The sequence below is a fragment of the Molothrus aeneus genome, chromosome 3, assembly GCF_037042795.1.
Source record: "Molothrus aeneus isolate 106 chromosome 3, BPBGC_Maene_1.0, whole genome shotgun sequence".
Lineage (NCBI taxonomy): Eukaryota > Metazoa > Chordata > Aves > Passeriformes > Icteridae > Molothrus > Molothrus aeneus.
Genome location: NC_089648.1, coordinates 34918551 through 34943200, shown reverse-complemented (window position 1 = coordinate 34943200; position 24650 = coordinate 34918551). Strand labels below are relative to the sequence as shown.

At 38.6% G+C, this 24650-nt stretch overlaps 1 protein-coding gene across 4 annotated transcripts in view; it reads right to left on the bottom strand.

The window, feature by feature from the left end:
• The window catches only part of LTBP1 (latent transforming growth factor beta binding protein 1), a 188097-nt gene that overhangs the window by 152501 nt on the left and 10946 nt on the right, over nt 1-24650 (bottom strand). For all 4 annotated transcript variants that reach the window (XM_066546655.1, XM_066546651.1, XM_066546650.1 and 1 more), the window contains one exon: nt 20126-20414. In XM_066546655.1, the coding sequence (XP_066402752.1) occupies nt 20126-20414 (289 nt within the window). The remainder of the gene's footprint in view (nt 1-20125; nt 20415-24650) is intronic.

Genomic DNA, 24650 nt, shown 5'->3' with positions numbered 1-24650 from the left:
AAAGCAATCTAATTCATTATTACAAAAATAAGTCCACCTACAGTTCAAATTCAGCTTGCAAGAAAGCAGCTATGAAGCATTTCTAACACACGGCTGAACCTAAAATGTCTGGAGGAACTTGGATCTCCTATTCCAAACCACTCTGCCTACTTTAAAAAAAAATACCGTGACCAAAAGCCCAGACTGCATTCCAGAGGTCTAGGAATAGCTTGTTTTCCTATTTGCAGTTGGTAAATTCGAAGTCTGTGAGGCATTCCTCTGGTTTTTAAGGATGTCTCTGATTTCTCCTCAAAAATTCACTTTGCTTCTTTCTCTACATGTAAAATTTTGATCTCCTTAGAACTACAGGTTTTGTTATATGAAATATTTTTCAGAATGACTTTTGAGAAAATGTAACTCAATACATTCTTTCTTTCTGATACTGTCCCAGTCCTTAGTTTTGGTGAAATATACCAAATATGTATACACAATACCAGGCATTTATTTTAAGTTGCTGAAGCTTGTGACTTACAGGCTCATGTTATACATAGCCATAACAGTAAACCACATTTCACAATACTTATTTCTTTTTCTCCCTGTTGCATAAGGGATGGTTTTTAAACATCAGCTGAAATGCTGTCATTCCAACAAGTCTAAACTATAAAAAGGACATGTTATAAAGTGTTTGAAATTACATCCTTAGGGCTCAATTTAAAATCTTCTCCTCACATTCTTTTGATTTGTGTGCTTCATTATTGAAATTGTCTGCTAGAGTTCTTTTTTCTATCCTCCTTAATGAGTTCAAAGAAATACATGCTTGAACTCCTAAATATATTAAACTTAATTTAAATTATCTTGAAACATCCAGCGACTGCTCAGCAAACCAGAAAAAGCACACTGCACTTCTGGAAATAGTACACTATTTAGCTAGGGAACTGCAAGCATAATGAATCACAAAATAAACATATCTAATTAAAGAATACCATCAATAAATATTTAATAGAATTTCAATATTTTAAAGCTGGTTATTCATCACAGTAACAAAGAAACATAAAAATAAGTTTAAAAACTGAAAGTAACTATTTCTTTTTTTTTAATGTTTTCATGAAATACTATTTATGCTTTTTATTTTCTGGGGGAAAATAAAAGAAAAAAGCAAACAATTATGCACCTTTCACAAAGAAACAATTCGGATGTACAATTCACCTCTAGAAACTTATTTGTTTATGGTATAATTTGAAAGAGCACGTCTTATAACTAAGTTTATTAACTTGAAAAAATTAAGTACAGCATTACCCTCTAGAATTCTATTACAGAATTCTGAAAATTAAAACATGGTTTCAACAGAACTGAAAAACCATCCTTTATTTGGCCATATTTTGGGCTCCATAGAAAAGGATAAAATTATTCTGTTACTAAAAGAGGCATCTTAATTATAAAGCATATCAGAATTTGTATTTTCAAATAGAATGATTGACAAAGACAGCTTCCTGCCAAAACAAACAGATAATTTACTGTTCACAGTGTTTGCACAGTCTAATACATGTGGAATCACAAAACTGATCAAACAACCTTATGAACATACTAAAACAGACAACCTGCAATCAAAATCTACTAAGATGGTAGCAATATAAATAAAATAGTACCATCTCAGGATCACTGATAATAGGCTGTATTTTGGAAACATTCTGTGGTGCCAGCTGGTTTGTGAATTACACAACCTCAGCAGCCTGGCTGAACTTGTTCTTCTGAACTTTTGGAAACTGGCATTCCTGCCAAAGAGAATTGTTGGTTCTGCCTGAGGCAAATTCACCTCTACCTTGGTAAAGCAACCAGGATGTCAGAAAAATCTGGATAATTCTATGAAACCGACATTACACATTCACAGGCCACTTCACTAATCTGAATCACGATGATACTGAGCACATTCTTCCTGTTTCCAGCACTTGAATGTTCCTGTAATTGGCTAGTATTTCTCAACACTTTGAGTTTTTTGGCAGGACTTACTGCTCAGTGCTATTTTTGGAAACTCCAGCAATAAATTCCATAGTTACCTACTCTAATTTAATGATGAAAAGTAGTAGCTGTTTAGAATCCCTGTGCTTAACACACTACTTTTGAACAAAGAGTCAAAGATGGAAGGGTTGCTACTCATCTCCAGTACTTTGAACACTACTTTAGGACTCAGCTTGTTCAAATGCCTTCCTTCTCCCAGCTGATCACATCCATGACCAAAGAGCAAACACTCTCAGCTCCACTGTGCACAGCCAGAGACAAGAGGCTGGGTGGAAGAAGGCCCTGGCTCTGCCCTTCCAGCTGACCAGAAGTGACTCAAGTCCTGCTCTCCCTCCTGCAGCCTGTCACATGGAGATTGGCTCCGTTTGGAGCTGGGACATGGCTGAATCACCCACAGGCACTTAAACCCACAGCCTGCCTTCCAGGGGAGATGCCCAGAAATGGATTGGTGCAAGACCCCACTTCCTTCCAGTCACAGGGAGATACCAGGAGCATCCTGCACAGAGAGATCCTGCACACAGAGATGGCTTGTCCAATTACCCTGCTCAGGATAATGATAGGCAGCTACTGATACTGTTAGGTAGGCAGATAGCAGCCTCCTGCTGCCAGTATCAGCCCACAACAGAACAAACTGGTACTGAGGGCTGGAAAAGAAACACAAGGTTGGGAGTGGGGAAAAAAGTAAAAAGCTCCACACAAGAGCCACAATATACCTATGTTATTTGGCTTTGGATGTTCATAAGCAGAGCTGACTTGCTGACCTTTTGGAATCCTTACAGCCTGCTGCTTCTTAGCTGATAACAAGTTTTACCTCATACACAGAGTTCTACATACATGGAAATAGAAACTGTTATAGTAGAGTCTTGTTTTCACAATGAAAGCAACCTAGTTACAGCAAAATATCTCCTGTGCATGCTTGTTATCAAAGAGTAGCTTTTTTTAGTTCAGCTTGACTCTTGATACAGCACAAATATATTTAACAATTAGCCAAGAAATATCCCAACTATCTTCCTTGACAGAAATGAAGATAAAATGCACCAAGCACCTAAAAAAATATTCGATTTCAAACTACAGGACACAAAGCAATTTCCTACTATAATTAATCAGCTGGATGCTGAGAGTATTTTTATTTTCAAAGTACCCTTTAATTTGTTCATGCTCTCTGTTCTGTAGCTGTAATTCTTACAAGTTGCTCTTGTTCTGTACTATATGAAGCTCTGCATTTTCCCAGTTCTGAGTGCTATATTAATAGCTGTGAAATAACACACAACAGTAAAGAGAACAGTATTTTATAACAACATACCAAAGGGTAAAATTTGGGCTGTACTTCCAGCCATAACTACTTTTCCTGCCTAGTGTAGTTAAGAACTTCAGTTCTTAACTACAGCTTCTGTGAATGCCAAAACATTCTGTATGAGTCTGTCACACAGAGTACTGCACACAAACTACAATAATTTAATTTCACTAAATTATAAAACAATTTAAAAAAATAATTACAATAAACATAGCACACAACAACTGCAACTGATTTAAACTATATAGGATATTGGGGTTTTCTGATTTCATTTTGGTTTTTCCCCCAATAACATAAGAGGGGATGGGAGAAAGAGAAGCAGAAAGGATCAGAAAAGCCAAGAGCTGACATTTGAATGTTACAATAGAGGCACATATTACTACTTCAATTCTCTGTAACAAGTTTGACAATTAAAATTAAATGTTTTCAGAAGACAACCACTGTAATTCATAGTTTAACTGAATCTAAAACTATTTATGTGAGTTTCGTAGCCCCAGCCAAAAGCAGCTATGGTTCCTCATAGCACGTGTTTAAGAGCAGAGCACAAATAATAATAGTTCTGGAAGCTTGTGTCAAGCATGCTAAAAGTTGACAAATAAGCCTTTTCTAGCAAGCATTACTATGTCAAAAAGATTTTAAGAGCACATGCATACTGTTTTCTATACAGCTAGGAAAGCCAATAAATCTGTTTTGAATGACTTTAACTGCATTATACTCTGTGTACCGGGAGAATGTTGAATCAGAACAGCAATGACTTCCAATGTGAGTCACTGGTATTTTAGAACTTCACAAATACATTCAAGAGACAAACCTAGGAGAGCCACACCAAATTCAAGATGTCAAGGAACTTGACAACAAGTATGCTCAGAGCTTATAATCTACCCCTCTCAGCATCAAGAATTAACGCCAGCTTTGAAGGAAACCTGTAGAAATAGAAACATTTAATGAGCTTTCAGCTTTCCCAAGGTATTTTCTATCTAGAACTGTGCAGCCACCACAGACTTAACAGAGAGAAATGTGTGGCAATCAGCAGCTTTTATTGTCTCTGGTTTCATTCTTTTAAACTGGAAGAATCTCCCCCCCCACCCCGTTTAATGAGAAAATAGCTACTCAAGTATTTTTTAAAATGTCATTATCTAAGTAAAATGGTACTGTTTAACCACTTGTGTTAGACATGCAGTGTAAATAATGTAATCTAAGAAACTGGAAGTTATGCCCACTAAACTCTGAACCTTCAAGTGTAGGTACACAACTCCTGTAGCCTTCAGGACATGTTTTGTAACATATATGAGACAAGTCTTTTGTCCTAAATGACTTAAAGCTGTAATTTGCCACTCTTGGTCTTGTTTCAAGAGGAAAAGTTTCTTTACCAGATATTTGCAGCTTGGAAGAGAAAAAAGATTCTATTTATGACTTAAAAAAAAAACAAACAGAAAACTAAGCAAAGAGTTGTCCTATGTTTTAAAACTCTCTTCATCAGGATGAATATTTTGCCCATCTAAAGAAAATTAAATTAATTAGAAATGTTGTAGAGTGCCTGTGAAGCATGTCAGTTTCAAGAAGGGAGCATAGCCAATGAAAGCAATAAATGTTCATATTAAATTGACAATCATCTAGTTTCCATAGCTACTTTTTAAACAATTGCATGCTCTTATCATTTCTTAGAACAACCTTGTTTACTATGAATAACATTAAAAAGGCTGTTCTCAGAAAGAGCTACTTAAAAGCATTTAGAAAAAAGTACAATCATCAGCAGCAGCTGCTGCTTTAAACTTTTAAAGAAGACTAATAGTGTTAAAATACAAAAGAACAGTAGATAATGCATTTGCCTTTTCCATAAATTTACTTGTAATAAAGTATAAGCCTTAGGCATCTCAACCTGGATTCCAATCTTGCCATGAGAAACACTCCAGAAGCACCCAGAAGTGTAGAAATTACAGTGCAAGGATCATACAGGCCACATGGTCACTACAACAAGTGGGAATTAAAGAGGAGAAGTTCCAAGAGCGTAACAAACATCTCAAAGTGAAAATTTGTCACCAGAGCTCCCTCAGGTAATTTCTGTAAGTGTTTGCTTCATTTTCAACACAACACAAGGAAATATCAATTAAGCAGATGGCAGCTATGAAGTCTCATCCTGGTATGAATAAACGATGCATCATGTAGAAAAAGCAACATGGTACAAGACTACACACAACAACGTGTGCCCTGCTGCCCTGTACAGAGCAACCCTGAGAGTGTGTAACTTCACAGAACTCAGGGTTTCCATCGACTTCTATTCACCTCAGGGACAGTAAGTCTGGGTGGGACTTTCCATTCACTTGGCTGGATAGAAGTCTGTGTGTCTCCCTCTGCTTCAAGGAGAACCTGAAAATCTATGTGATGCCACCCCTTCAAGGAGACTGTAATAAAAAGGACTGACTACTCTGGAATAACCCCAAAATTATCTCCTTTACAAGGAGCACAGAGAATTATCCTTTACTCTTTCAATTATAGTAGAAATTGGCAAAGACTGAGAAGAAGGGAAGGAGGGAAACGGAAAAAAATTAAGTAATTACATTGCTGAATTTATACACCTCTTTTTCCTTTTACAGTCTGAAGTTCTTGAGTCTTCATCACCTGAATTCCCATTAGAAATGTTCTGACAGTACAGCTGTGGGTTATATTTATTTCTAATATCACTACCAGAAGCACATCAAAAGACAATCCAATTTAGGAATTCACTGGATTTCTAAATAGAACATTGGAACAAAAAAAATTTATAGATACAGCCCTCCAGGGTACAACAGAAGGAAAACTCTTCAGGATTCAAAGTGTACTCTACAGTGAAAAGCCGCTATAAGCCACTGGAATAGCAAAAGGGGGAATGGGGGGAGTTGGCTTCTTAAGGATCTGCATGTGTGCAACAGCTGGAATACCCAAACAGGCATTACATAATAACAACAGAAGCTGTTCGAAGCAGTAAGGAGGCACAGCTGGGACTCCAGTGACCAGTTGACCTTCAGTTCAGAGGTTTGAGGTTCCAGTTCAGGAAGTAAGACAGACACCAGAGCTTTTGCTCCAGTACATAAATGTATATATGTATTTCTGCTTCACCATCATTATTAATTTGGCACTGGCATCGATTCTACAACTATCCTTGTCCATCATGCAGAAACCAGAACAGCATCCATTTTATAGTAGTATTTAAGATCATATTATACATCAATTGAACACAGTTTAACTCTGTTTGCTACCTTTTCCAGAAGCACATAGAGGTTATAAAATACAAAATGGTCTTAGGAAAGAGCTCACCCAGTGTAAAACCCATAAAAGTTAAGAATTTTAAGCTACCCAAAACTGTCATGTTCTAAAAGTACTTTAAAAAGTGCTTCAAGCTAAAGGGATTCTAGACTCAGATACTGCTACCCAGAGGCAATTACTGAAGATCACTGAAGTATTAGCTTTGCTCCAAAGCAATCTGGGAGTGCAGTTCAGAAAACAGTTGAGCAGTATCCTGTTGGGAATGTGTGTGTTGGGAATCATAGTGAAATTTTAAAAAAAAGTAAATGTATTAAGACTATAAATTTTATAACTAGGAAGCTGATGTAAGAACAGAAGCACTGTTCCCCCTACCACAACTTTAGACTACTTCTTAAGAAATTGATATTTGTAACATAATGTGCTATTAAATATTTTGGAATTGTGTATAAAGGCATTTACTTCTTATGTGTTATATTGAAAGGGCAGGGGGCAACTAAACTGAGACAGGGACATAAAGAAAACATTTTACAATGAGGGTGGTAAGGCAGCATACCTGCTTGCCCAGAAAAGTTGTGGATGCCCCATTCCTAGAAGAGTTCAAGGCAGATGAGGCTTTGGGCAACCTGTTCTAGTGAAAGGCTCCCTGTCTATGACAGGGAAGTTGGAACAAGATGGTCTTTAAAGGCCCCTTGCAAACCAAGCCACTCTGGGATTATGGGGAAGTGCCAAATGACAGCACATTTGTCCCATGTACTAAAAATTTAACACTTTTTGTTAAGTCTGAACAAACAAGGTGCCAGAGAGGTTGACAGTTTTGCTGCATGGCTCACAAAATGGTAAAAACATAGGGGATACTTCAGAATTGTCAGAAACTGGAACAGAATGCTGCTCTATGGAAGAAAAAATTCCGCTTAAAGCTTGATGGAAACTACAAGTACCACAGAATTTTAAAGCCAAAAACTGGGAAAGAAAGTATACAGCTCTGAATAATGCAGTCATGACTTTTATCAAGTCAGCACACTCAAGTAAAGAACAAAGCAAGAGTTGGTAACAAACAGGTAACAGTGAGAAATGGAAAATTAAACAGTGTGGTTTTAAACAGGGGAGGTAACTGAATCAGATGTGTCTGTGCCACTCCATGAAGCATTATAACTTCAAGAATTAGCACCAAGAAAGAATGACCAGACTTTCCAGGAAGGAATCACTCCTGTCTTAGGAAAGTAAAACTAACAGGATGGGAAAAGTCCATGTATTATCCTGGATATGAAACAGATCACCTGGTGAAGGAGTGATGCTACTTCTCTAAGAGTAGCCTGTCAAATTAGATCAGCAAGTTAACCGTACCAGTCGCTAACAGAACGTCTCTGTAATCTGTAATTTCAATAAAAAGGAGAGAAAATAGACCATTAGGACTATGTTACTAGCTGCCTAAGACGGTGACAGCAACTGCAGTGCTATCACAGATAGCTCTATGGTGCCAGCTCTCTACCTCATTGAAGGCAGAGAGTCAGGAAACAATGGTAGTATGAAATTTCAGTTACCCCCCAAAGAACAGCACAACACTAAACCAGAATTTTTAGATGTAATTAGCATCATCTTCAGGGATCAGCTCACTCAGGAATGCAGAAGAAAATAGTAAAATTTTGGTTTGCCCTAACCCGTGTACAGGATCCAGTTCAGGTATTACCACTGAAGAGATGCTTCAAGAGTAATCAAAACAGAGTTAACAATGTTGAAGGGGAAAAAGCCAAAGATTCTCTACAGCACTTCATAGTTCCAAAACAGAATGAACATAAAATGGAAGCTAGTTCAAAACATTTAATGAACTGAAAAACTGTCCAAAAGTCTTTTGATCCAATTAAGAAATCTATTAAAGAAACACATGCAGAAGACCAAAGAAGACAGGCCCAATTAGTTCTTCTCATGTAAGTTCACAAATGCACTTAGAAAGGTTCCTAAACCTTTCTTTCTGAGGGATTCTCAGGATTTGTTTCAGATTGAAGCACAAGAGAAGGTGGCTGAACAGACAGGCAACACTAATAAATCATTAGACCAGAAAATTCTCATACAAAACTTGTGGAAGTTAAACAAGATTCTACCTATCCTCTCTATTTTGTAGTACTCTGGGAAAGACAAAACCCAACAAAGAAGAATACAGTAACTTTCAACAACAGCAAAAAACCCCACACCAAAATTAGACGGGCTTTAGCTTTCCTTAGTGTTCATGTGCAACACAGGTTTTTCGTATAGATTGTTACAATTCATGCACAATGCCTGGAGAGGTTAATCAAACACAGCAAGCTCTTAAGAGACTGACTGGAATCTCAACAGAGCTGTTTTCTCTCTCTTACTGTAATGAAGCTTGTCTGTGTTGGCTTCCTGACAGAAGAGTTGTGAATGACAGGGGAAGGGGTGGAGGATTCTCCTACAAGCATTTAGATGATCCTTCCCTCAGACTCAAGATGAAATTAGTAGTGGAAATTGTTCTACAGCATGGGCAGGAAACAGTTTCCCTCTTAGTACTCCAACACTGACCCCCCTTTTCTTGCACCAAAACTTTACTCAGGGCAGTGATGTCACACAGACACAAAAAATCATTAAACAACTGGCTGCTGCCACGACACAAAATAGCTTTCTTCTCTTGTCTGGAATAAGCTCTGGCTGGCTTAAGATCTCTGTTGGCTCCCAATAATTTAAGTCTCTGTATCAAGAAGATTTTATTTCTGAGAATGCTTTTCCTGTCAAAGATACTAATGAAAAGACTGAATACCCTCTAACAGCTGTTTGTGAGATGTTCACTTAACTAGAGGATAGCTAAAGTGTGGATAAAACAAGACATTCTTGCAAAGGCAGGCTATGTCATCTCAGGAACAACAATAGTTTGAAGTATAGGACTGCAGCTGCATCCTCTGAGTGCCTCGCATGCTGCTGCAGTACTGATACCTTATGTTTTCAACATTCTTTCCAAGATACCTCTGCTTTTCTGGTGGACACAAGTTCACTGCACAGTACCTGACATGGCCAGATGCTATCTGGGTCCAGTCCATTGAAAAGAATCTGTGTGGAACTCTCAACAGAAGTGGATACTTGAAGCCTCAAAGATTTCAACCCAAACACTTGAAGAAATCTGAAGAAACAGTGATAGATATCACGAATGTTCACATTCAAAAGGCCTTATAAATCAGTCATTAGAACAGACTGGACTTGGTCCACTAAAACACTAAAGGCTTCCTCAAGGCCCTTTGCCATAATGACCTGCCCACTTCTCACACCACTATGAGCTAACAAGACCTATCAAATTATTAGCCCATTTTGTAATAGTCACAGGGGCTTTTGCCTTTCACACCACACTTAAGGCCATAGCGTTTAGACCCAAGTCTACTACAACCCAATTAACAGAAAGTAGTCAGTCCAACAGAGGTAACAACAAATTATCTGTTAGTTTAATGGATTAGCACTAAAATGTGCACTAGCAGTGTTCAAAAAGGACACCCAGACAAGACTGACATTATTGTCATCAAAAAATCATCTCCACGTTCTCTGCCAACATGAATGATCCCAGTCCTGGGAGAGACTAGCTATTTGAACTGAACAGTGATTTCAGCTCCTGCAGCCCGCTGACTACATTTCCCTAGAATGATGAATGGAGGTGCTCTTGAGGGCTGACTCAGTGCCTGGCAGCACAAAGAGATGAGTAACTACCTTTGAACCAGTTTTTGTTCTAGCACACATAGATCATAGCACTGCCAAAGACTACAGAAGCGAGAGTTAACCACAGTATCAGGATCTCAAAACACTGGTCTCAATTTACCAATAGTGGATGCCAAAGATCCTTTTAGCCCAGTGCTCCTGCAGCAATGGAATTAACCGTGGCCTCAACGGACAGCTCAGGTCTGCATTACCAGTCCCCAAACAGTTCTGATCTTCATTAGGAATTGTCCTCCTTCATGAGGACAGAAAGCTTCAGCACTGAAAACGTATATTCATATGGAACCTCTATGTACATAAGAAAACCTCTCCTTGCAGAATGCCCTACCATAATAAGAAGAAAACGTTAATTACTGTTTTAGAATTTCTAGAATGGCATAATTTGATGACTATGTTGATGTTTGGGATCAAGGATATCCAAAGAAGCTGATCTTCCTCAGAGCAATTATTATAAAGTGCACCTAGGATGAAGTGACTGAGAAAGAGAGGCATGTAAATTTTTTACTCCAGAACAAACTTCCCCAAAACTTCAATAGCAAAGCAAGAAGAACTCTAGCTCATTCATTATGAGGAAACTCAAACAATTAACTTGGCTATGAGTAAAAATTGTTCTAGAGACCAGCTTAGAAAGTCTAATTTGGAAAACAACTGAGATGAATGGCATAGGAACACAGGTTCTACATCCCTGGTATCCTTGGTAAAGATACAGAGCTGATCACTAATTCATCAGCTGCCAGGCCAGTTGCTCTAGGCAAGAAGTCTGAGCAGATAAAGGCTACAGACAGCCACCCCCAAGAGAAGTTCCTAAACACAAGCACTCCAGCATTGCCCTTTCCACACAACCTTAGCTTTAGCTGGACAGTTTGCTGCTGCTGTTTTATTGCCCCCATGCTGAATCCAACACATCAGAAGAGCAGGCTGAGTTTGTGAGGACAGCTACAGCAATTCAGGGGGAATGGAAGGGAGGGTGTGAGCACACAGACCAGAACAGGACATGACACATCATAAGAAAGACAAATAAATATTCTATTATTATTTCTTTAGATTAACTAGTTACAGGGATAGAATACAGGAAAATATTGTACTAAAAGTGGCTGTTGTTCCCCCTTGCCCCTAGCTGTACTGCAGTCCACAACAGAATTGGACAGGAAGATCCCAAATCATTTCAGATTGACTGTGACTTCACTTCATTTGTGTAATGTCTATTAATAATCTGCCCACAGAAGTCATGAGACAATACAACAGAGCTCAGATTTCTTGATTTGCATCTATCATTGGAAAAGAGGCTTTCCTTCAGTATTCAATAGCAAGACAATTATCCACAATGAACAAAAGAGATTGTTAAAGAAATGTGCTGCCAATAAATGACATCATCCAGTGAATTTAAACCACTCCTCTAAAAATTTTGGCATTCTGCAACATGAAAATAAACCTTAAGTAGAAGGAAAAGCAAAGCTTGCCACCTACTGCCCAATGACATAATAGTATGTACTAATACTATCTCCTTTTAACAAAATCTCTTTTCTTGACACAGAACATACAGAACTGTATCTTCAGTTTCTTTAATGAAACAAAAAATACAAAAGCAGCACATGGAATATCCAAAAGCAGTCTTTTCTATAAAACCACTTAATCCTTGACAAGACTGAAACATAATTTCTCACAGCATCCAAGCTGACAAAGAATTCCTGTTAATACCCTCCAGTGGTGCTAGAGGCTTTAATAAAGTCTGTTCCCCAGGTGCATGGTAGGTTTTAAAGACAGTACTTTAAACTTAAAAAAAAAATTACAATAGATAAAGTCTATCAGAAAAGATTTTTTTTCTGTACACATCTGGAGGAGATATTTTCAAATCTATAGACTACACTAGTAAAAAACAGGGCTGTAGCAAACACTGGCTTATTGCAGATACTTTATTTGTTCTACAAACTTCATGTCTCAGCATCAGAAATGATGCTTTGTTATGTTTTCAAGTACAGAGAAATTCTCTTCAGTAACTACAATGCTTTGTTAAGCTATTACTCCAAAGGTATTAATTTTCCTAGTATATCACATAGAAAAAGTAATTTCTGAGCAACAATAGGTTCTTTGCTTAGTGTAGGAAGTTGCTTAACTCAGTGTCAAGTAGTCATAATTCAGCTGCCTACAAAACTTCTGGGCACACCTGCAGACTTATCTTCAGAAACAGCACTGTGCTGCACACTGAAATTAGCCTACAGTTCACATTCTGGCCCTCCAGCACAGCTCTCGGGGATAATTCAGGGAAAATGAGATCAATGGGAAACAAATAAGGATCTACTGCAGAGTTGCTCTAATAGACTGCTGGCTGGTTACAGAGTGTCAATGTGTACTTGAACAATAACACCAGGAGAAGAGCCCACTTCCTCCATCTGCCTAGCGCTCTTCACCAGTTACACAAAAAGATATACCAGTCTCAACAGGTACTGATGAACAGTAACCCCCAAACTTCAGCACAAGATGACATGAGCAATAAACCCCTTAGAAGTGGTTAGATTAGCAACTGATTACACTTTGTATAAAACAGTAATTTTGGATTCCTGGGGAAAATTGATCAAAGTACATGGCACAGGTACGCTTTATGGAGCTTAGGTAAAGTAGAAACTGCTTCACAGTGAAGTACTTGGACTAGCACTGAAGAAAATAAGTTCACTGGAGATGAAATACGTGTCTCTCAGGGTTCCTAAATCATGAGCAGAGCAGACTATTCACAACAATGAAATCAATGAGGCATTTGTAATTAATCAGACAGACTGATTAGGATACTGTCTGATACATGTGCCTGAAGATACATCGGCCTTTGTCTAAGGCCAGTCTCCATCATCTTAATGAAGATTGTTAATCCATTTGGTGAGCATTTTGCTAGTGTAGCAGATAAGACTAAGTAAAACCCCTCAAGAGGGCTTCTTTGTGTCTTTGTCATCTACTTAATAAGGTCATTAACTGAGTCTCAATAGTGACTGGAAGTTAAAACAATACCAAAAGTTATATTGATACATAAGACCTATAAATCAGCTAATAGGAGCAGCTAATAATTGGAAAGGCTAATAACTTAAAGGGCTTTAGATGAAATATTAAGCAAGATTTATGACTGAAGATATCTACAAACATTTTCAAGTTCAAAATACCTGAAACAGAGGAAAATGTCCCTGATTCAGTGATCATTTGATCATTATTCTCACATTGTTTTTCTTCCTTTGCAAGTTAAAGGTACAGATGTGTATTCACAGGAGACAGTTTTCCAAATCAAGCTACTGAACTCTATTCACAGGTCTAAAGAAGGGAATGAAATATCACATGAAAACTATTCCCATTTGCTGCAGGGAAAATGGCTATTTGCAGCGTTAATTGTATTTGAGCCAGACCCCATAACCATTGCTGCAGCACAGTCATTTGCTTAGAGTAACCTGAATGGGTTACTTTTATCTGTTTGGCTAAACAGTGTCAGTTAGGTATAAAATTGTTGCATAATTGTTTTACAACCAAACACACTTGCTAACAGAGAGACCTTATTAACACCAAAGGTACCAAATGCCACAATGTTGTGAATGACACAACAGCAATATATCAAACCAAACTTTAACAATACAAATATATTTTGTGAAACAAAACACACTGTCATCCTTTCCAAGAAAAGCTGTGCTCCTTCAGCCTCACCAAGTCCCTGGAAAGAAGTTCTTCTGATAGTTTCCCAACATCTCCTGAAATAATTGTTTGATGATAAATAGTATAAGTTCCAATAGTTACAAAAAAAAAAAAAAAAAAAAAGCAAAACAAACCAAAAAGCCAAACCACAACCTGAAAAAGCCGCTTTGGAAGAAAACAGACCATATTGCAATATAGTAACAAGTAACATTAAGAGCCCCTCATTAAAGCCCTCCTCACCTATGCATTCAAACACTGAATGGTCAGGGACATATGTTTTTAAACTAGAAAAAAAAAATTAAAAATGCTACAGCTTGAAATGGTGGCTTACTGTCTGCCTTTCAACTGAGCTGACAGCACCCGTACAGCTTAGAGGCAACTTTTTTCCTGAAAAGCAGTGCCTTGAAAGTGAGACAATGATCTCCACACACATGGAATTTGCCTAAATCATTGTCTCTTTTTGCTGTATTGACATAGAGGAGCATAAACATATTCCAGCAGCATTCCAAAAAACCCCAAGATTTAATGACAAGTTAATTAAAAGTTAACTTTACCTCATGGAGTGTGTTCAAGTTGCTGGGATTGTGAGAGGGAAGTGTACACTGATATTCTCAAAAGGAATGTGTCTTACAGGATAATACGGATAACTGATCTGCATAAACTCTTTACAAGTCTTACAAAATTTACAAACTCTCTACAAATGCTTTACAATTTGGAAGAACATGAATAAGTTGATGGCTAATAGGGTACACTGCTTTCCTGCAGCAAGTCTCTTATTGAAAACACTGTGCAAAAGGCATCTCAGAATCCACCCCAAAGAGCTCACAATGTAAAAGTTACTTTCCTGATTGTCCCAGGAGCCACCTCGTGCTAGCAATCCTAAGACAAGCACAGCACGAGTTCATTACGTGTTAGAAGTCTATACTGAAGGAATGCAGTCATCAGCATAACCTGCAGACAGAACACCAGTTTTTCATCTCCCTGACACAAAGCAGTGAGCTCAAGAACTGCTGGGAAAATCTCACCTCCGACCACTACAGCTAAATTTTCAGTCTGTAAACAGTAACACACGATGCTAATACAAACTCAAACAGCTCTGTCACTGGGCTCTAGGAGGGCAGAACCAGAAGCCCACGACTTACAGACCAAAGCTCTGAAGCACCAGGTGGCAATCCATGGTTGTATCTCTGCGCAAGATTTGGCACCAAAATGGCTGGAAAGCAGCCCTACAAAAAAGTGGGGGTCCTGGTGGATGAGTTAAACAGGTGTCAGCAGCATATCCTCACATGAAGAATGCCAATCTCATACTGGGCAGCAGCACAGTCACACAGGTCAAGGGAGTGATTACTGCCTCCATCACGCACTCGTGAAATCGCATCTGAAATACTGTGACCAGTTTTGGACTCCCCAAACCAAGACAGCAGCACAGAGGAGTAAGGCCAGTAGAGGGCCACCAAGACTGTCAGAGACTGGACTCACTACATAAGAGGAGAAAGATTTCTCAGTTCTTGAAAAAAAGAATAGCTCAAGGGGATGATACTGAGATCTACAACTGCCTCTTGAGAATCTGTAGAGGAGGCTGAGCCAGACTTCTTGGAGGAATACAGCAAAAAGACACAGATAATAAATGTGCAACAATGGAAACTTCAACTATAAAAGGAGAAGACTTTTTTCTCCTGAGGGTAGTCAAACACTGCAACAGAAGCCTGCAAATATTGGAGATCTCCAACCCTGCAATCTTGAAAGCATTCAAAGCTCAACCACACAAAGCCCAGAGCAACCTCTTGTAAGTCATCCTGCTATAAGCAAAAGGTTGGATCTGATTGCTTCATACTTCCAACCTAAGGTTTATCCCTGCTGTTCTTAAAAAATTTCCTTAAAAAAAGAAAGTCAATGTCTTTTTGGACAGAAGTTCAATATTATCAAGAGCTTCCATAAATTATTTTCAAACAGACTCCACACTTAAGTTCAAGTGCAGGGCTCTTGTAAATAAAGAGTTTTTCTTGCTCTGTACAAGAAGAGTACAGAGTACTCTTTAGTACAAAAACTATCATAATGGTGGTGAAAAAGGATGTCCTCCAGATGCTACTTTCACACTAGCTTCAAAAAGCCTGTCTATAATCTTTTTTAGACCATCACCTGATATGTCATCATATTAACCAATCTTGAGAACCAGAAGTTCTAAAAAATAAATTACATGCAGTCAAACATACAAAAAAAGAACGGGTATACAAGAGAGGAAATAGCCAAAAGAGCAGTCTCTTATACTTTACAGTGATTCTCAGACTACAGGAGTTTGCACAACAGAAAGTCAATAAACTCTACAGATTTTTAATATATTCGTAAACATTTAACTTACAATTATATATTATACCAAGTAGGTATTTGATTTTCTGTTATGACTGTCCTATGTTGTTGATTTCAGTAGGGTCACAACAGTATTCCCAGTTCTTCTTTCAGGCATGTTTTTTCCAATCTAAATTCACACTGATTTTCGATCAACTAGTTAAAATTGGAAAAAATAGTTTAAACTGGAAAAAATACTACATCTTGGAACAGAAGTCAAAAAACAGCTTTACAACATCAGTTGATAGGCTGACTAAAATTAGCAGGCAATACATCTGCCTGTCATAGCATGGGACTAGAGCCACTGACCCAGGAACACAGGTTTGGAAGGGACCTCTCAGCAGAGATTTCAGCATATAAGGCACACCAGTAAGTCCAAATCTGTCACCTGGAGTCTGTGTGCTCACCATTCCTTTGATGAGCTTTGCTTTGTCCAACATTAAAGCAGATTTTCACATTTCGTCACCACCTGCCTCCAAAGGAGGCTGAAGGAGCAATGCTGTGACACCTCAGTGTGTTACTGAGCTCCATTTGGTTGATGCTGTACTCTTTCTGGTGATCATTTCCAAAACTGTACTAGAAAGATCCCTTAATAAAAAAAGTTCTGCTCACACAGATGGTAAATGCACAAAATCAAGCTGTTGGAGCTATCCTGTTGCCAACAAGTGAGAACATGAGATGTGAAAGGAACACCCAGAGTTACTGGAGAGCTATCACAGGAATTCAGGCCCACAAAGCACGCCTGTTACTGAGATCAGAATTCCCTACAGGTTCCAATAAGAAGCAGATTTTTGTTTCTGAAACACCACTTGTTTTCAATTACAGCCATCTATACCTTCTGCTAACATTTTTCTGAGATGAGACCTTGTACCTGACAGTATATCCATCTTCAGAGCATAGCTATGACAGACTTGCTGAACCCAGGATATTCCAGGAAATTAATCTCTCTCCAGCTTTCCTTCTGTTCAGCACCTTATTCTTCAAAAAAGGGTATCTGCAAAGAAATAAATGAATTCCCTGCTTTCCTAAATATCACTGCCACCATGATCCTTAAGAAAGCATGCACGAAGACATATTGATGACTGAAGTTGGAAAAGTTGCATTGCTATATAAAACAGGAAAAAATTGACAGAGAATGGCAAAACAGAAGCTCTGTAGAGGAAAGCCTCTTTTAGGAGCTAATTTAGGTGTTCCAGGTTGGGTTCTGCCCTGGCTCTCACCAGTCCAGTCCTTGACTGCACAGCACCAGTATCCAGATCAGCACACCCACCACACTGCCTGTGTGGATGACTCCACTTTCCAGGAGTGGGAACAGGAAAAGCCATTCCAAAAGATTTTGGGCAACCTCACACAATATACAACATCACAACATATCCAAAAAGCAAGAGAAACAGGAACTAGCCTGTCTGTCCCTCTCAGTGTTAAGAGACCTGACCTCAGAAGAATCTTTCAGCCCTGTAAATTGTCCTAATAGTCATCCATGGGAACTATCACTGGCACTCGTTTCAACAGCTGTATCTAAGCATCCACCTTCTGCTGCACTTGATATAACAGCTTTGGTTTGTGCAGTCCTTTTCCTCTCCATCTCCAGTTCCAACACTTTCAGCCAAGGTTGTAGGCTGGCATTCTCAGGACTCCAGAGACTCAATTTCCCATTTTCCCATGCCAATATTAAGTTGACTGAAAGAGATTCATCTTCATGTGATCTCAAAGAATAACAGTTCTACCTGAAAAAGTCTCTCTACAGTTAGGAGAAAATCCTAGGCTGAGAAGGCTCACATGAACAACAAAGCCCACTGCACATGGGAGCATGCAGAGGCTCTTTGGATAGCAGGTAACAGGTGACTGGTTTTGTCAGTCTGAAGTTGCTTGCTCTACATCTGTGATGATGTCTCATGCAAGCAGGTAAAGAGATTTCAGTGAAGCATAAAATGCTATAGGTATTCTCTAGAAATACTTTGAGCATCACAGCCCAACAACTACCATAGTAGCACAGAAAAACAACAACTTATCTTTTTTTTTTTTATTACAAGAAGAACCTTTTATCCCTGACATTATCCCAGGAAAGTAAGCCTTCTCCACAGGCTACCACAAACCTTCCGAGTACAGTTTTAGAGTGCTTAAAAGATGACAATTCTTTTTTTCAGGCAAGAACAAATTACATTATTTTCTCTTTCTTCCGCCCCTCCTTATTTTTTTTTAAGTATATTTTACTACCCAATTTGGACAAATGGCCTTTATTGCAACAGAAAGAAAAATTCTTGAGAATATTTTTGTGTAGAGGGAGGGAGAAAAAAGTACATTCTACAGGAATCAGTACTGATAAGACAGCAATTGTCTGGCCTTTTGTACTGATCTGTTGCACAGCTCTTTATGGGGCCAAGCAGAGACACCAGGTGATGAGTCCAGCTGGTCTGGAGAGAAAGGAACAGGAAAAAAGCCTGATGATTTTACTGGAAATTTCCCCTTCATATTAGTCACTTCAATAAACCTTGCTTCACGGGTAGGAACAGAACTGGACCCAAAGTATGAGGAAATACTAAAACTGGGTGGCAATTTCTCTGTTTTTCAGCACTGTATGTATTTGTTCCTAAAGCCCTCAGTGTGCTACCTTCTCAAAGAAGACACTGGCTTATGGCTTAGAGCTCCAAAGGAATTAATGTAAATTTCTCTTATTACAGAAGACATGTAGGAACCTAGTTGAGCTTCTAGATCCACAGTTAGTACAAAGAATTAGAAGGTTTAGGAGGGAAAAAAACCTTATAAAGGGGTTATGAGACAACAAATAACACTGGGAGTGTCCAATGATCTTCGTTCTCAGATGTAGCTTTGGAAAGGAAGTGGCACTTTGTTGTCAGGAGCCTATGATGACTCAGGTGCAGAACTCTATAATCACACACCACCCTTCCACATTCATTTTTACAGTTTTGAAAATGGAAAACATAGGAAAATACAATTTATTTCCTAGTCCTGATTATCTTGCTCTGGAGACTAGAAGCAAGACAGACTACACCTTCCTTAAAAGCAAAAGCAACCTCTCCAAAAGCAACACGTCTTACAGGACAGAAACACCTTTTGTCACTGTCTTCACCTGAAAGTGGAAGGACAGCAGCAGTTTTAGGTGAAAACACCTAAAACTGCTCACATTCCACTTGATTACCATACCCTCCTGTGATCCTTCCTCCCCCCATATCAAATGGGGTCTTGAAATAAATTAAGGTTGCACACATCAATAAAAACAACAGTACAATTAGAGAAATTTCAGACTTACATTAAGTATTTAAAGCTCAGAGAAACAATATCAAAGGCTGGCTAAGTCACCGGCTACTAAAGAGGCAGAGAAAAAACTGTCTAACAAGATGGGTGTTTCCTCGCTGTTTATGGCAGTCAGATACAATCCTGAACTTCAAACACAAGCAAGCAGAAATATTCATTGTAGCACAGACACACACACTTCTAATTAAAAGAGAAAACATAATGCAAATAGAAGAAACCCGAACAGAAGCACCAAATCTTACTCTCCTCAGTTACACAATGTGTCATAACTCCATGTCAGACTTTGTTCTAGGATAAATTCAAAAGGTCATTGGTGTAAATTAGGAATAATTCCTCCAAAACTAGTACAGCAGTATCATTCTAAGGAAAACAGAAGCTGACTGATATCATGGGACTGATATCATATTCTCTTCAGGTAAGGAAATCTGGCTCATGAGTAATAACAGTCTAAACATCCACTGAAATCTTACAGTTAAAACAAGAAGCTGTTTTAAAAAATCTGTGACAGTTTCAAGTATGATTTTTTGAAAACATTTGCAAGGAACAACATTTTATAAATCTGAGATATTGAACTTATTTGAAAGCAAAGAAAACACTTACTGTGGTTGCATTTGCTGAGTTAACCCAACAGGTGGTTTCTGCTTGATTGTGAATGCCATCTGAGCCATGGGGCCAACCTTGGGTGGGACCTGCACCTTCTGGGAGAAGGTCTGCTGGGCAGCCTGCTGGGGTATGGGCCACGGGGGAACAACAGGGCTCCGGCCTCCAGGGGAAGACGTGTCTTGCACACCTGTATCCTCACAGGAGTTCCCTTTTGTTCCTGGTTTGCACACACAAAGCTGAGGTCGCAGGCACATCCCTCCATTTTGGCACGGTGGTGCACAGTTCGCTGAGGAAAGACATTTTAAAAAGTACCTGTGAAACAAAGCAGGAAGGAGAATGCAAACCCTCCCCACAATAAAAAAAGGCATTAATTGTTAATGTTAACTGGAGTAGGAGAGAGCAATATTGCTAAGCTCCACAAAATATAATATACAAGTTGGTACAGCTTTTACTGATTTCTAGCACAACAGACATGCACAGCATTTTAACAACTTCAAAGAGTAAAATGCTGGATCTAAAAAATAGGAAATGCATACTTATATAATGAAATACAGCATTATTTCAAATCTTCCTCCTTTCTGCTCAGCATCCCTTGTCCTCATACTTTAAAAACCCAAACTGCATCTGATGAAACAATACTACACAGGTACACAATTCTACTACTGATCCAGGCTGGGATTCATTTTACTACTATTTTAAAATCAGATGCTGCATAGGTACCTAGAATGAATCCCTACAGCCACATTATAGATCACAAAAACATTGTAGAGAAGCGTGAAGCAATTCAACCCTTCCCCCTGTAAAACCCAAATGACGTTCCCTGCAGTAACCCACCCCACTGTAACAACACAGGAGATGCGAGCTGCTGCTACCAAGACATTGCCACACCTAGGAAGAAACAGACAGGTGCTTGTGATTATCCCAGACCAGCTTCTATCGATTCTTTGTGCCATCAGTGAAAAGGGATCAGATTCTTTAAAACACACTTGGCCTTCAGAGAGGATTGATTACGCTGCTTTGCCTTGCTCTGACTAGTGACTACAGAGGGCGTCTGAATAACCAGCCTAGTCTCAACACCCTGCTTGTACACCCAGAAAATGCAATACCAACTCCACTCTGAATGAACAAGAAACTTGGAGGAGCAGCAAATCCCACCCAAAAAAATGGAGGGAGGGAGGAAGAAAAGCAAAAGCAACTGCTGACTATAAATAAACATAATACTGCAAAGGCATGTCTACCTTGAGGATTTATTTTGGATACTGAAATTTGCATCACATAAAGATGGCAAAACAAATTAATTATCTTATCTAAAGGACACAATATTAAAGCAAAAAAAAAAGTTTGATTATTCACATTAAAGATGGTATACAATGAAGCATGTATAAGAAAAAAACATGGCTGAGCTACTTTGTTCCTACAAACTAAGCAAATTTTTAATAGTGTTAATGATCTTTTAACATCAACAAAAGTATATGCCAGGTGATAATTTTTTAACTTGAATAGGTAAGATAATATCTTGAACTATAACATGGGATTCTGCATCATATTCAGATACATCCAACTGAACAAAAATCAGTTGACAACCCTGGCCCAAATAGAGTACTTGACACTTCAATCAAGTTCTAATACATTCTTCTATATGTAAAAATAAATTAAATGCACAAGAATATCTATTAATTAACTCATTAGGATGGGACTGCGTAAGTTTGGAGGCCTATTTTATCCACTGGCAAATGTATCATATATACCAACTGCACATAGCACTAGAATTGCCCTACAACTTAAACCTGAGTTCTGCATGGGTTTTTTTCACATACACTTTCCCCTCCATGTGAAAGTTCTCCTTTCTCATATATTTAGCTAGGCTACCTTAACTGCATATTATACACCTCCCTGGCAACACAAAAGTATCCTTTGCTCATTTCTACTGGTTTATTTTTGAGACTCTGTCTTGTCTCTGCTGGAAGACTGAAGATAATTTTCACTGTAAACTTGAGAAGGGATTTGCAACAAGCATATGCTGTAATAGACCAGCCAAGTCTTCCCTGTGCCTTATTTTAAAACTTAGACTTTGCTAGAAACAGTGAAAATTTAATTATACGCACATGACTGAAATAAATCGTATAGTGGAAAATAAATTCAGGAGCCTGAAATTCTAATTAAATTTCACTGGCTTTGGAGAGACTCTTAAGACCAGAAGAGTGACCCCATCGCCTGGGTCATCTGTGTGAAATGTGCAAAAATCACAGTAAAGAATTTGGGCCCAGTTGAGAGCGCTTTAGAAAAAATCTGAAAAAATTCTTTTAAAAAAGTAAGACTTTCAAAAGTCCTATTTTTACATTAAGAAAGCATTCATATATTTGTGGAGATTTGTGGACACGTGCCTATATTATCCTCTAAGTTTCTCAAGAAATTATTTAAAAACTAATGACTTAACACAGAAGTAAGCTAAGAAGACCACACCAAAAGTCAGTATGAAAAAATACCCACTCTGCTAGGACACTGATTATGGCCTATCTCCCCTCAAAAGTGAAGTAACAATGTATACGTACACAAAAGACAACCCTGGAAAGACTGCAACTCTTTTTCCTGTAGTTAAGAACCAAAGTTGTGCTTCAGAAGCCTACAAAACCTTGAGTTTCTACTGATTAAAGTGAATTTAAAACTATAAAGCTAAAAACAGAACCTGTTTTGAAATTACCTCATCTTTTTTGCCCACACAGACTCAAACATTCTTACTTCACTGACAGTAAAGTAAACCCTGAAACACATTACATGTACATGAAGCAAATGCTCTGCAGGACAAACTGCATTACTCTAACTGGCCTTTAACAAAAGAACCATCGGGAGATCCAGCAACTATGTTGTAAGACCAGTGACAACAAGTTGAAAACCCCACCCATTAAATCTTCACAGCAATGAACATTTTGACTGAAGTCCTTCATTAATGTTGCATAATAGAAGATCACAAAACTGGATAAAAGATCATTTTTTTAGGAAAGAATTAAAATGAACATTTTAATTGACATAATACAGCCGTTTAGTTTCTAAAATGTTCAAGACAGCTGTAGTGTGCCAAATGAATGACCTAATTATTTTGTTTGAAGACAACAATAATGGCCCATAAAACTGAAAACACCAGTATTTTCCATAAAGTTAGGCTTCCAAAACCTGCAGTGTAGAAGTATTAAGTTCAAAACTGAAAAGCAGGCCAATATACTGCTGTTAAAGGCAATTGGCTTCATCCTATTCAATTCAAGGAGGTCATGACTGGAAATTCAAAATGGAGCTTGGCAAAGATGCAAATAATGAGACTAAGCTTAGTTGGTCAAATTAAAGATCCACTTAAGTGGAGTGTTCTCCCTCCATTACTAAGGTGGATGCTTAAGGACAGGGTGAGACACAATAAAAGGTTATACCACTACAGCTTTTATGAATTAGAGGCTCAGCAACTTCCTGAGCAAGAGTGCTGGTTTTGTGTTTAATAAGTCTCCATAGATTTTTCTGTCAGAGGTTGACTGATCTGCTCTTTGAGCTACTTCGCTGCAACATCCAAAACTTGCTGTGCCATGGAAGTTGGCCACATTGAAAAGCCAGGCATAGACAATATAGCCAAACTTCCCTCACTTTCCAGAAGTATGGTTTGTGGTGAGGTTGACCTGGGCTGGATGCCCGGTGTCCACTAAGCTGCTCTATCAGTCCCCAGCTAGACAGGGGAAAGAAAATAAGATCAAAAACAACTCATAGGTTGAGATAAGGCAGTTTACTAAAGAAAAATTGTGTGTGCACACAAGTAAAGAGAAAAAAAAAACAGGTTTATTCTTTACTTCCCATCAGCAAGTGATGTTCGGCCACTTCCCATGAAGCAGGTCTTCAGCAGTTGCAGGTGTTGCATCAGAAGGCAAGCTTTGTAAATAACAAATGCTCTCTGTTTCTTCACCTTTCCTTAGCTTTTCTATCTGAGCTGATGTCATATGGTATGCAATTTCCCTTTGGTCAGTTTGGGTCAGCTGTCCCAGCTGTGTGTCCTCCCAGGATCTTGCCCACCCCCAGCCTATTGATGGGGGGAAGGGAATGTTGAGAAACATTGCTGGTGCTGTGCCAGGGCTGCTCAGCAGTAGCCAAAACCCTGGAGTATTACCAACACCTTTCTAGGTACCAATGCAAAGCACAGCCCCAGCTCAGCCAGACCCAATACAGTGGGGAAGGAACAAGGATTGTCTTGGGTTGGTTTATGTTTTAAGACCACATAATCTGTATCTACTAAAAATAAAGTCAAGTGACACATTTGCTTTGGAAGTACAAAAAGCCCAAAACTGTATCACAAAATGCTCATCCTTGTTATACATCTTTCCCTAATCAACTACTGCTCACCGCTCTCTCAGACAGACTACTACCAGCTTTGACAAATGCATATCAGGCCCAGCATGGTTGTATTTGGGACATTCTTTCAGAATACCAAGGGTAAAATAACATTAACATTAGGTTTATACACACCCCTTCCAAAACATCTTATGTTGGT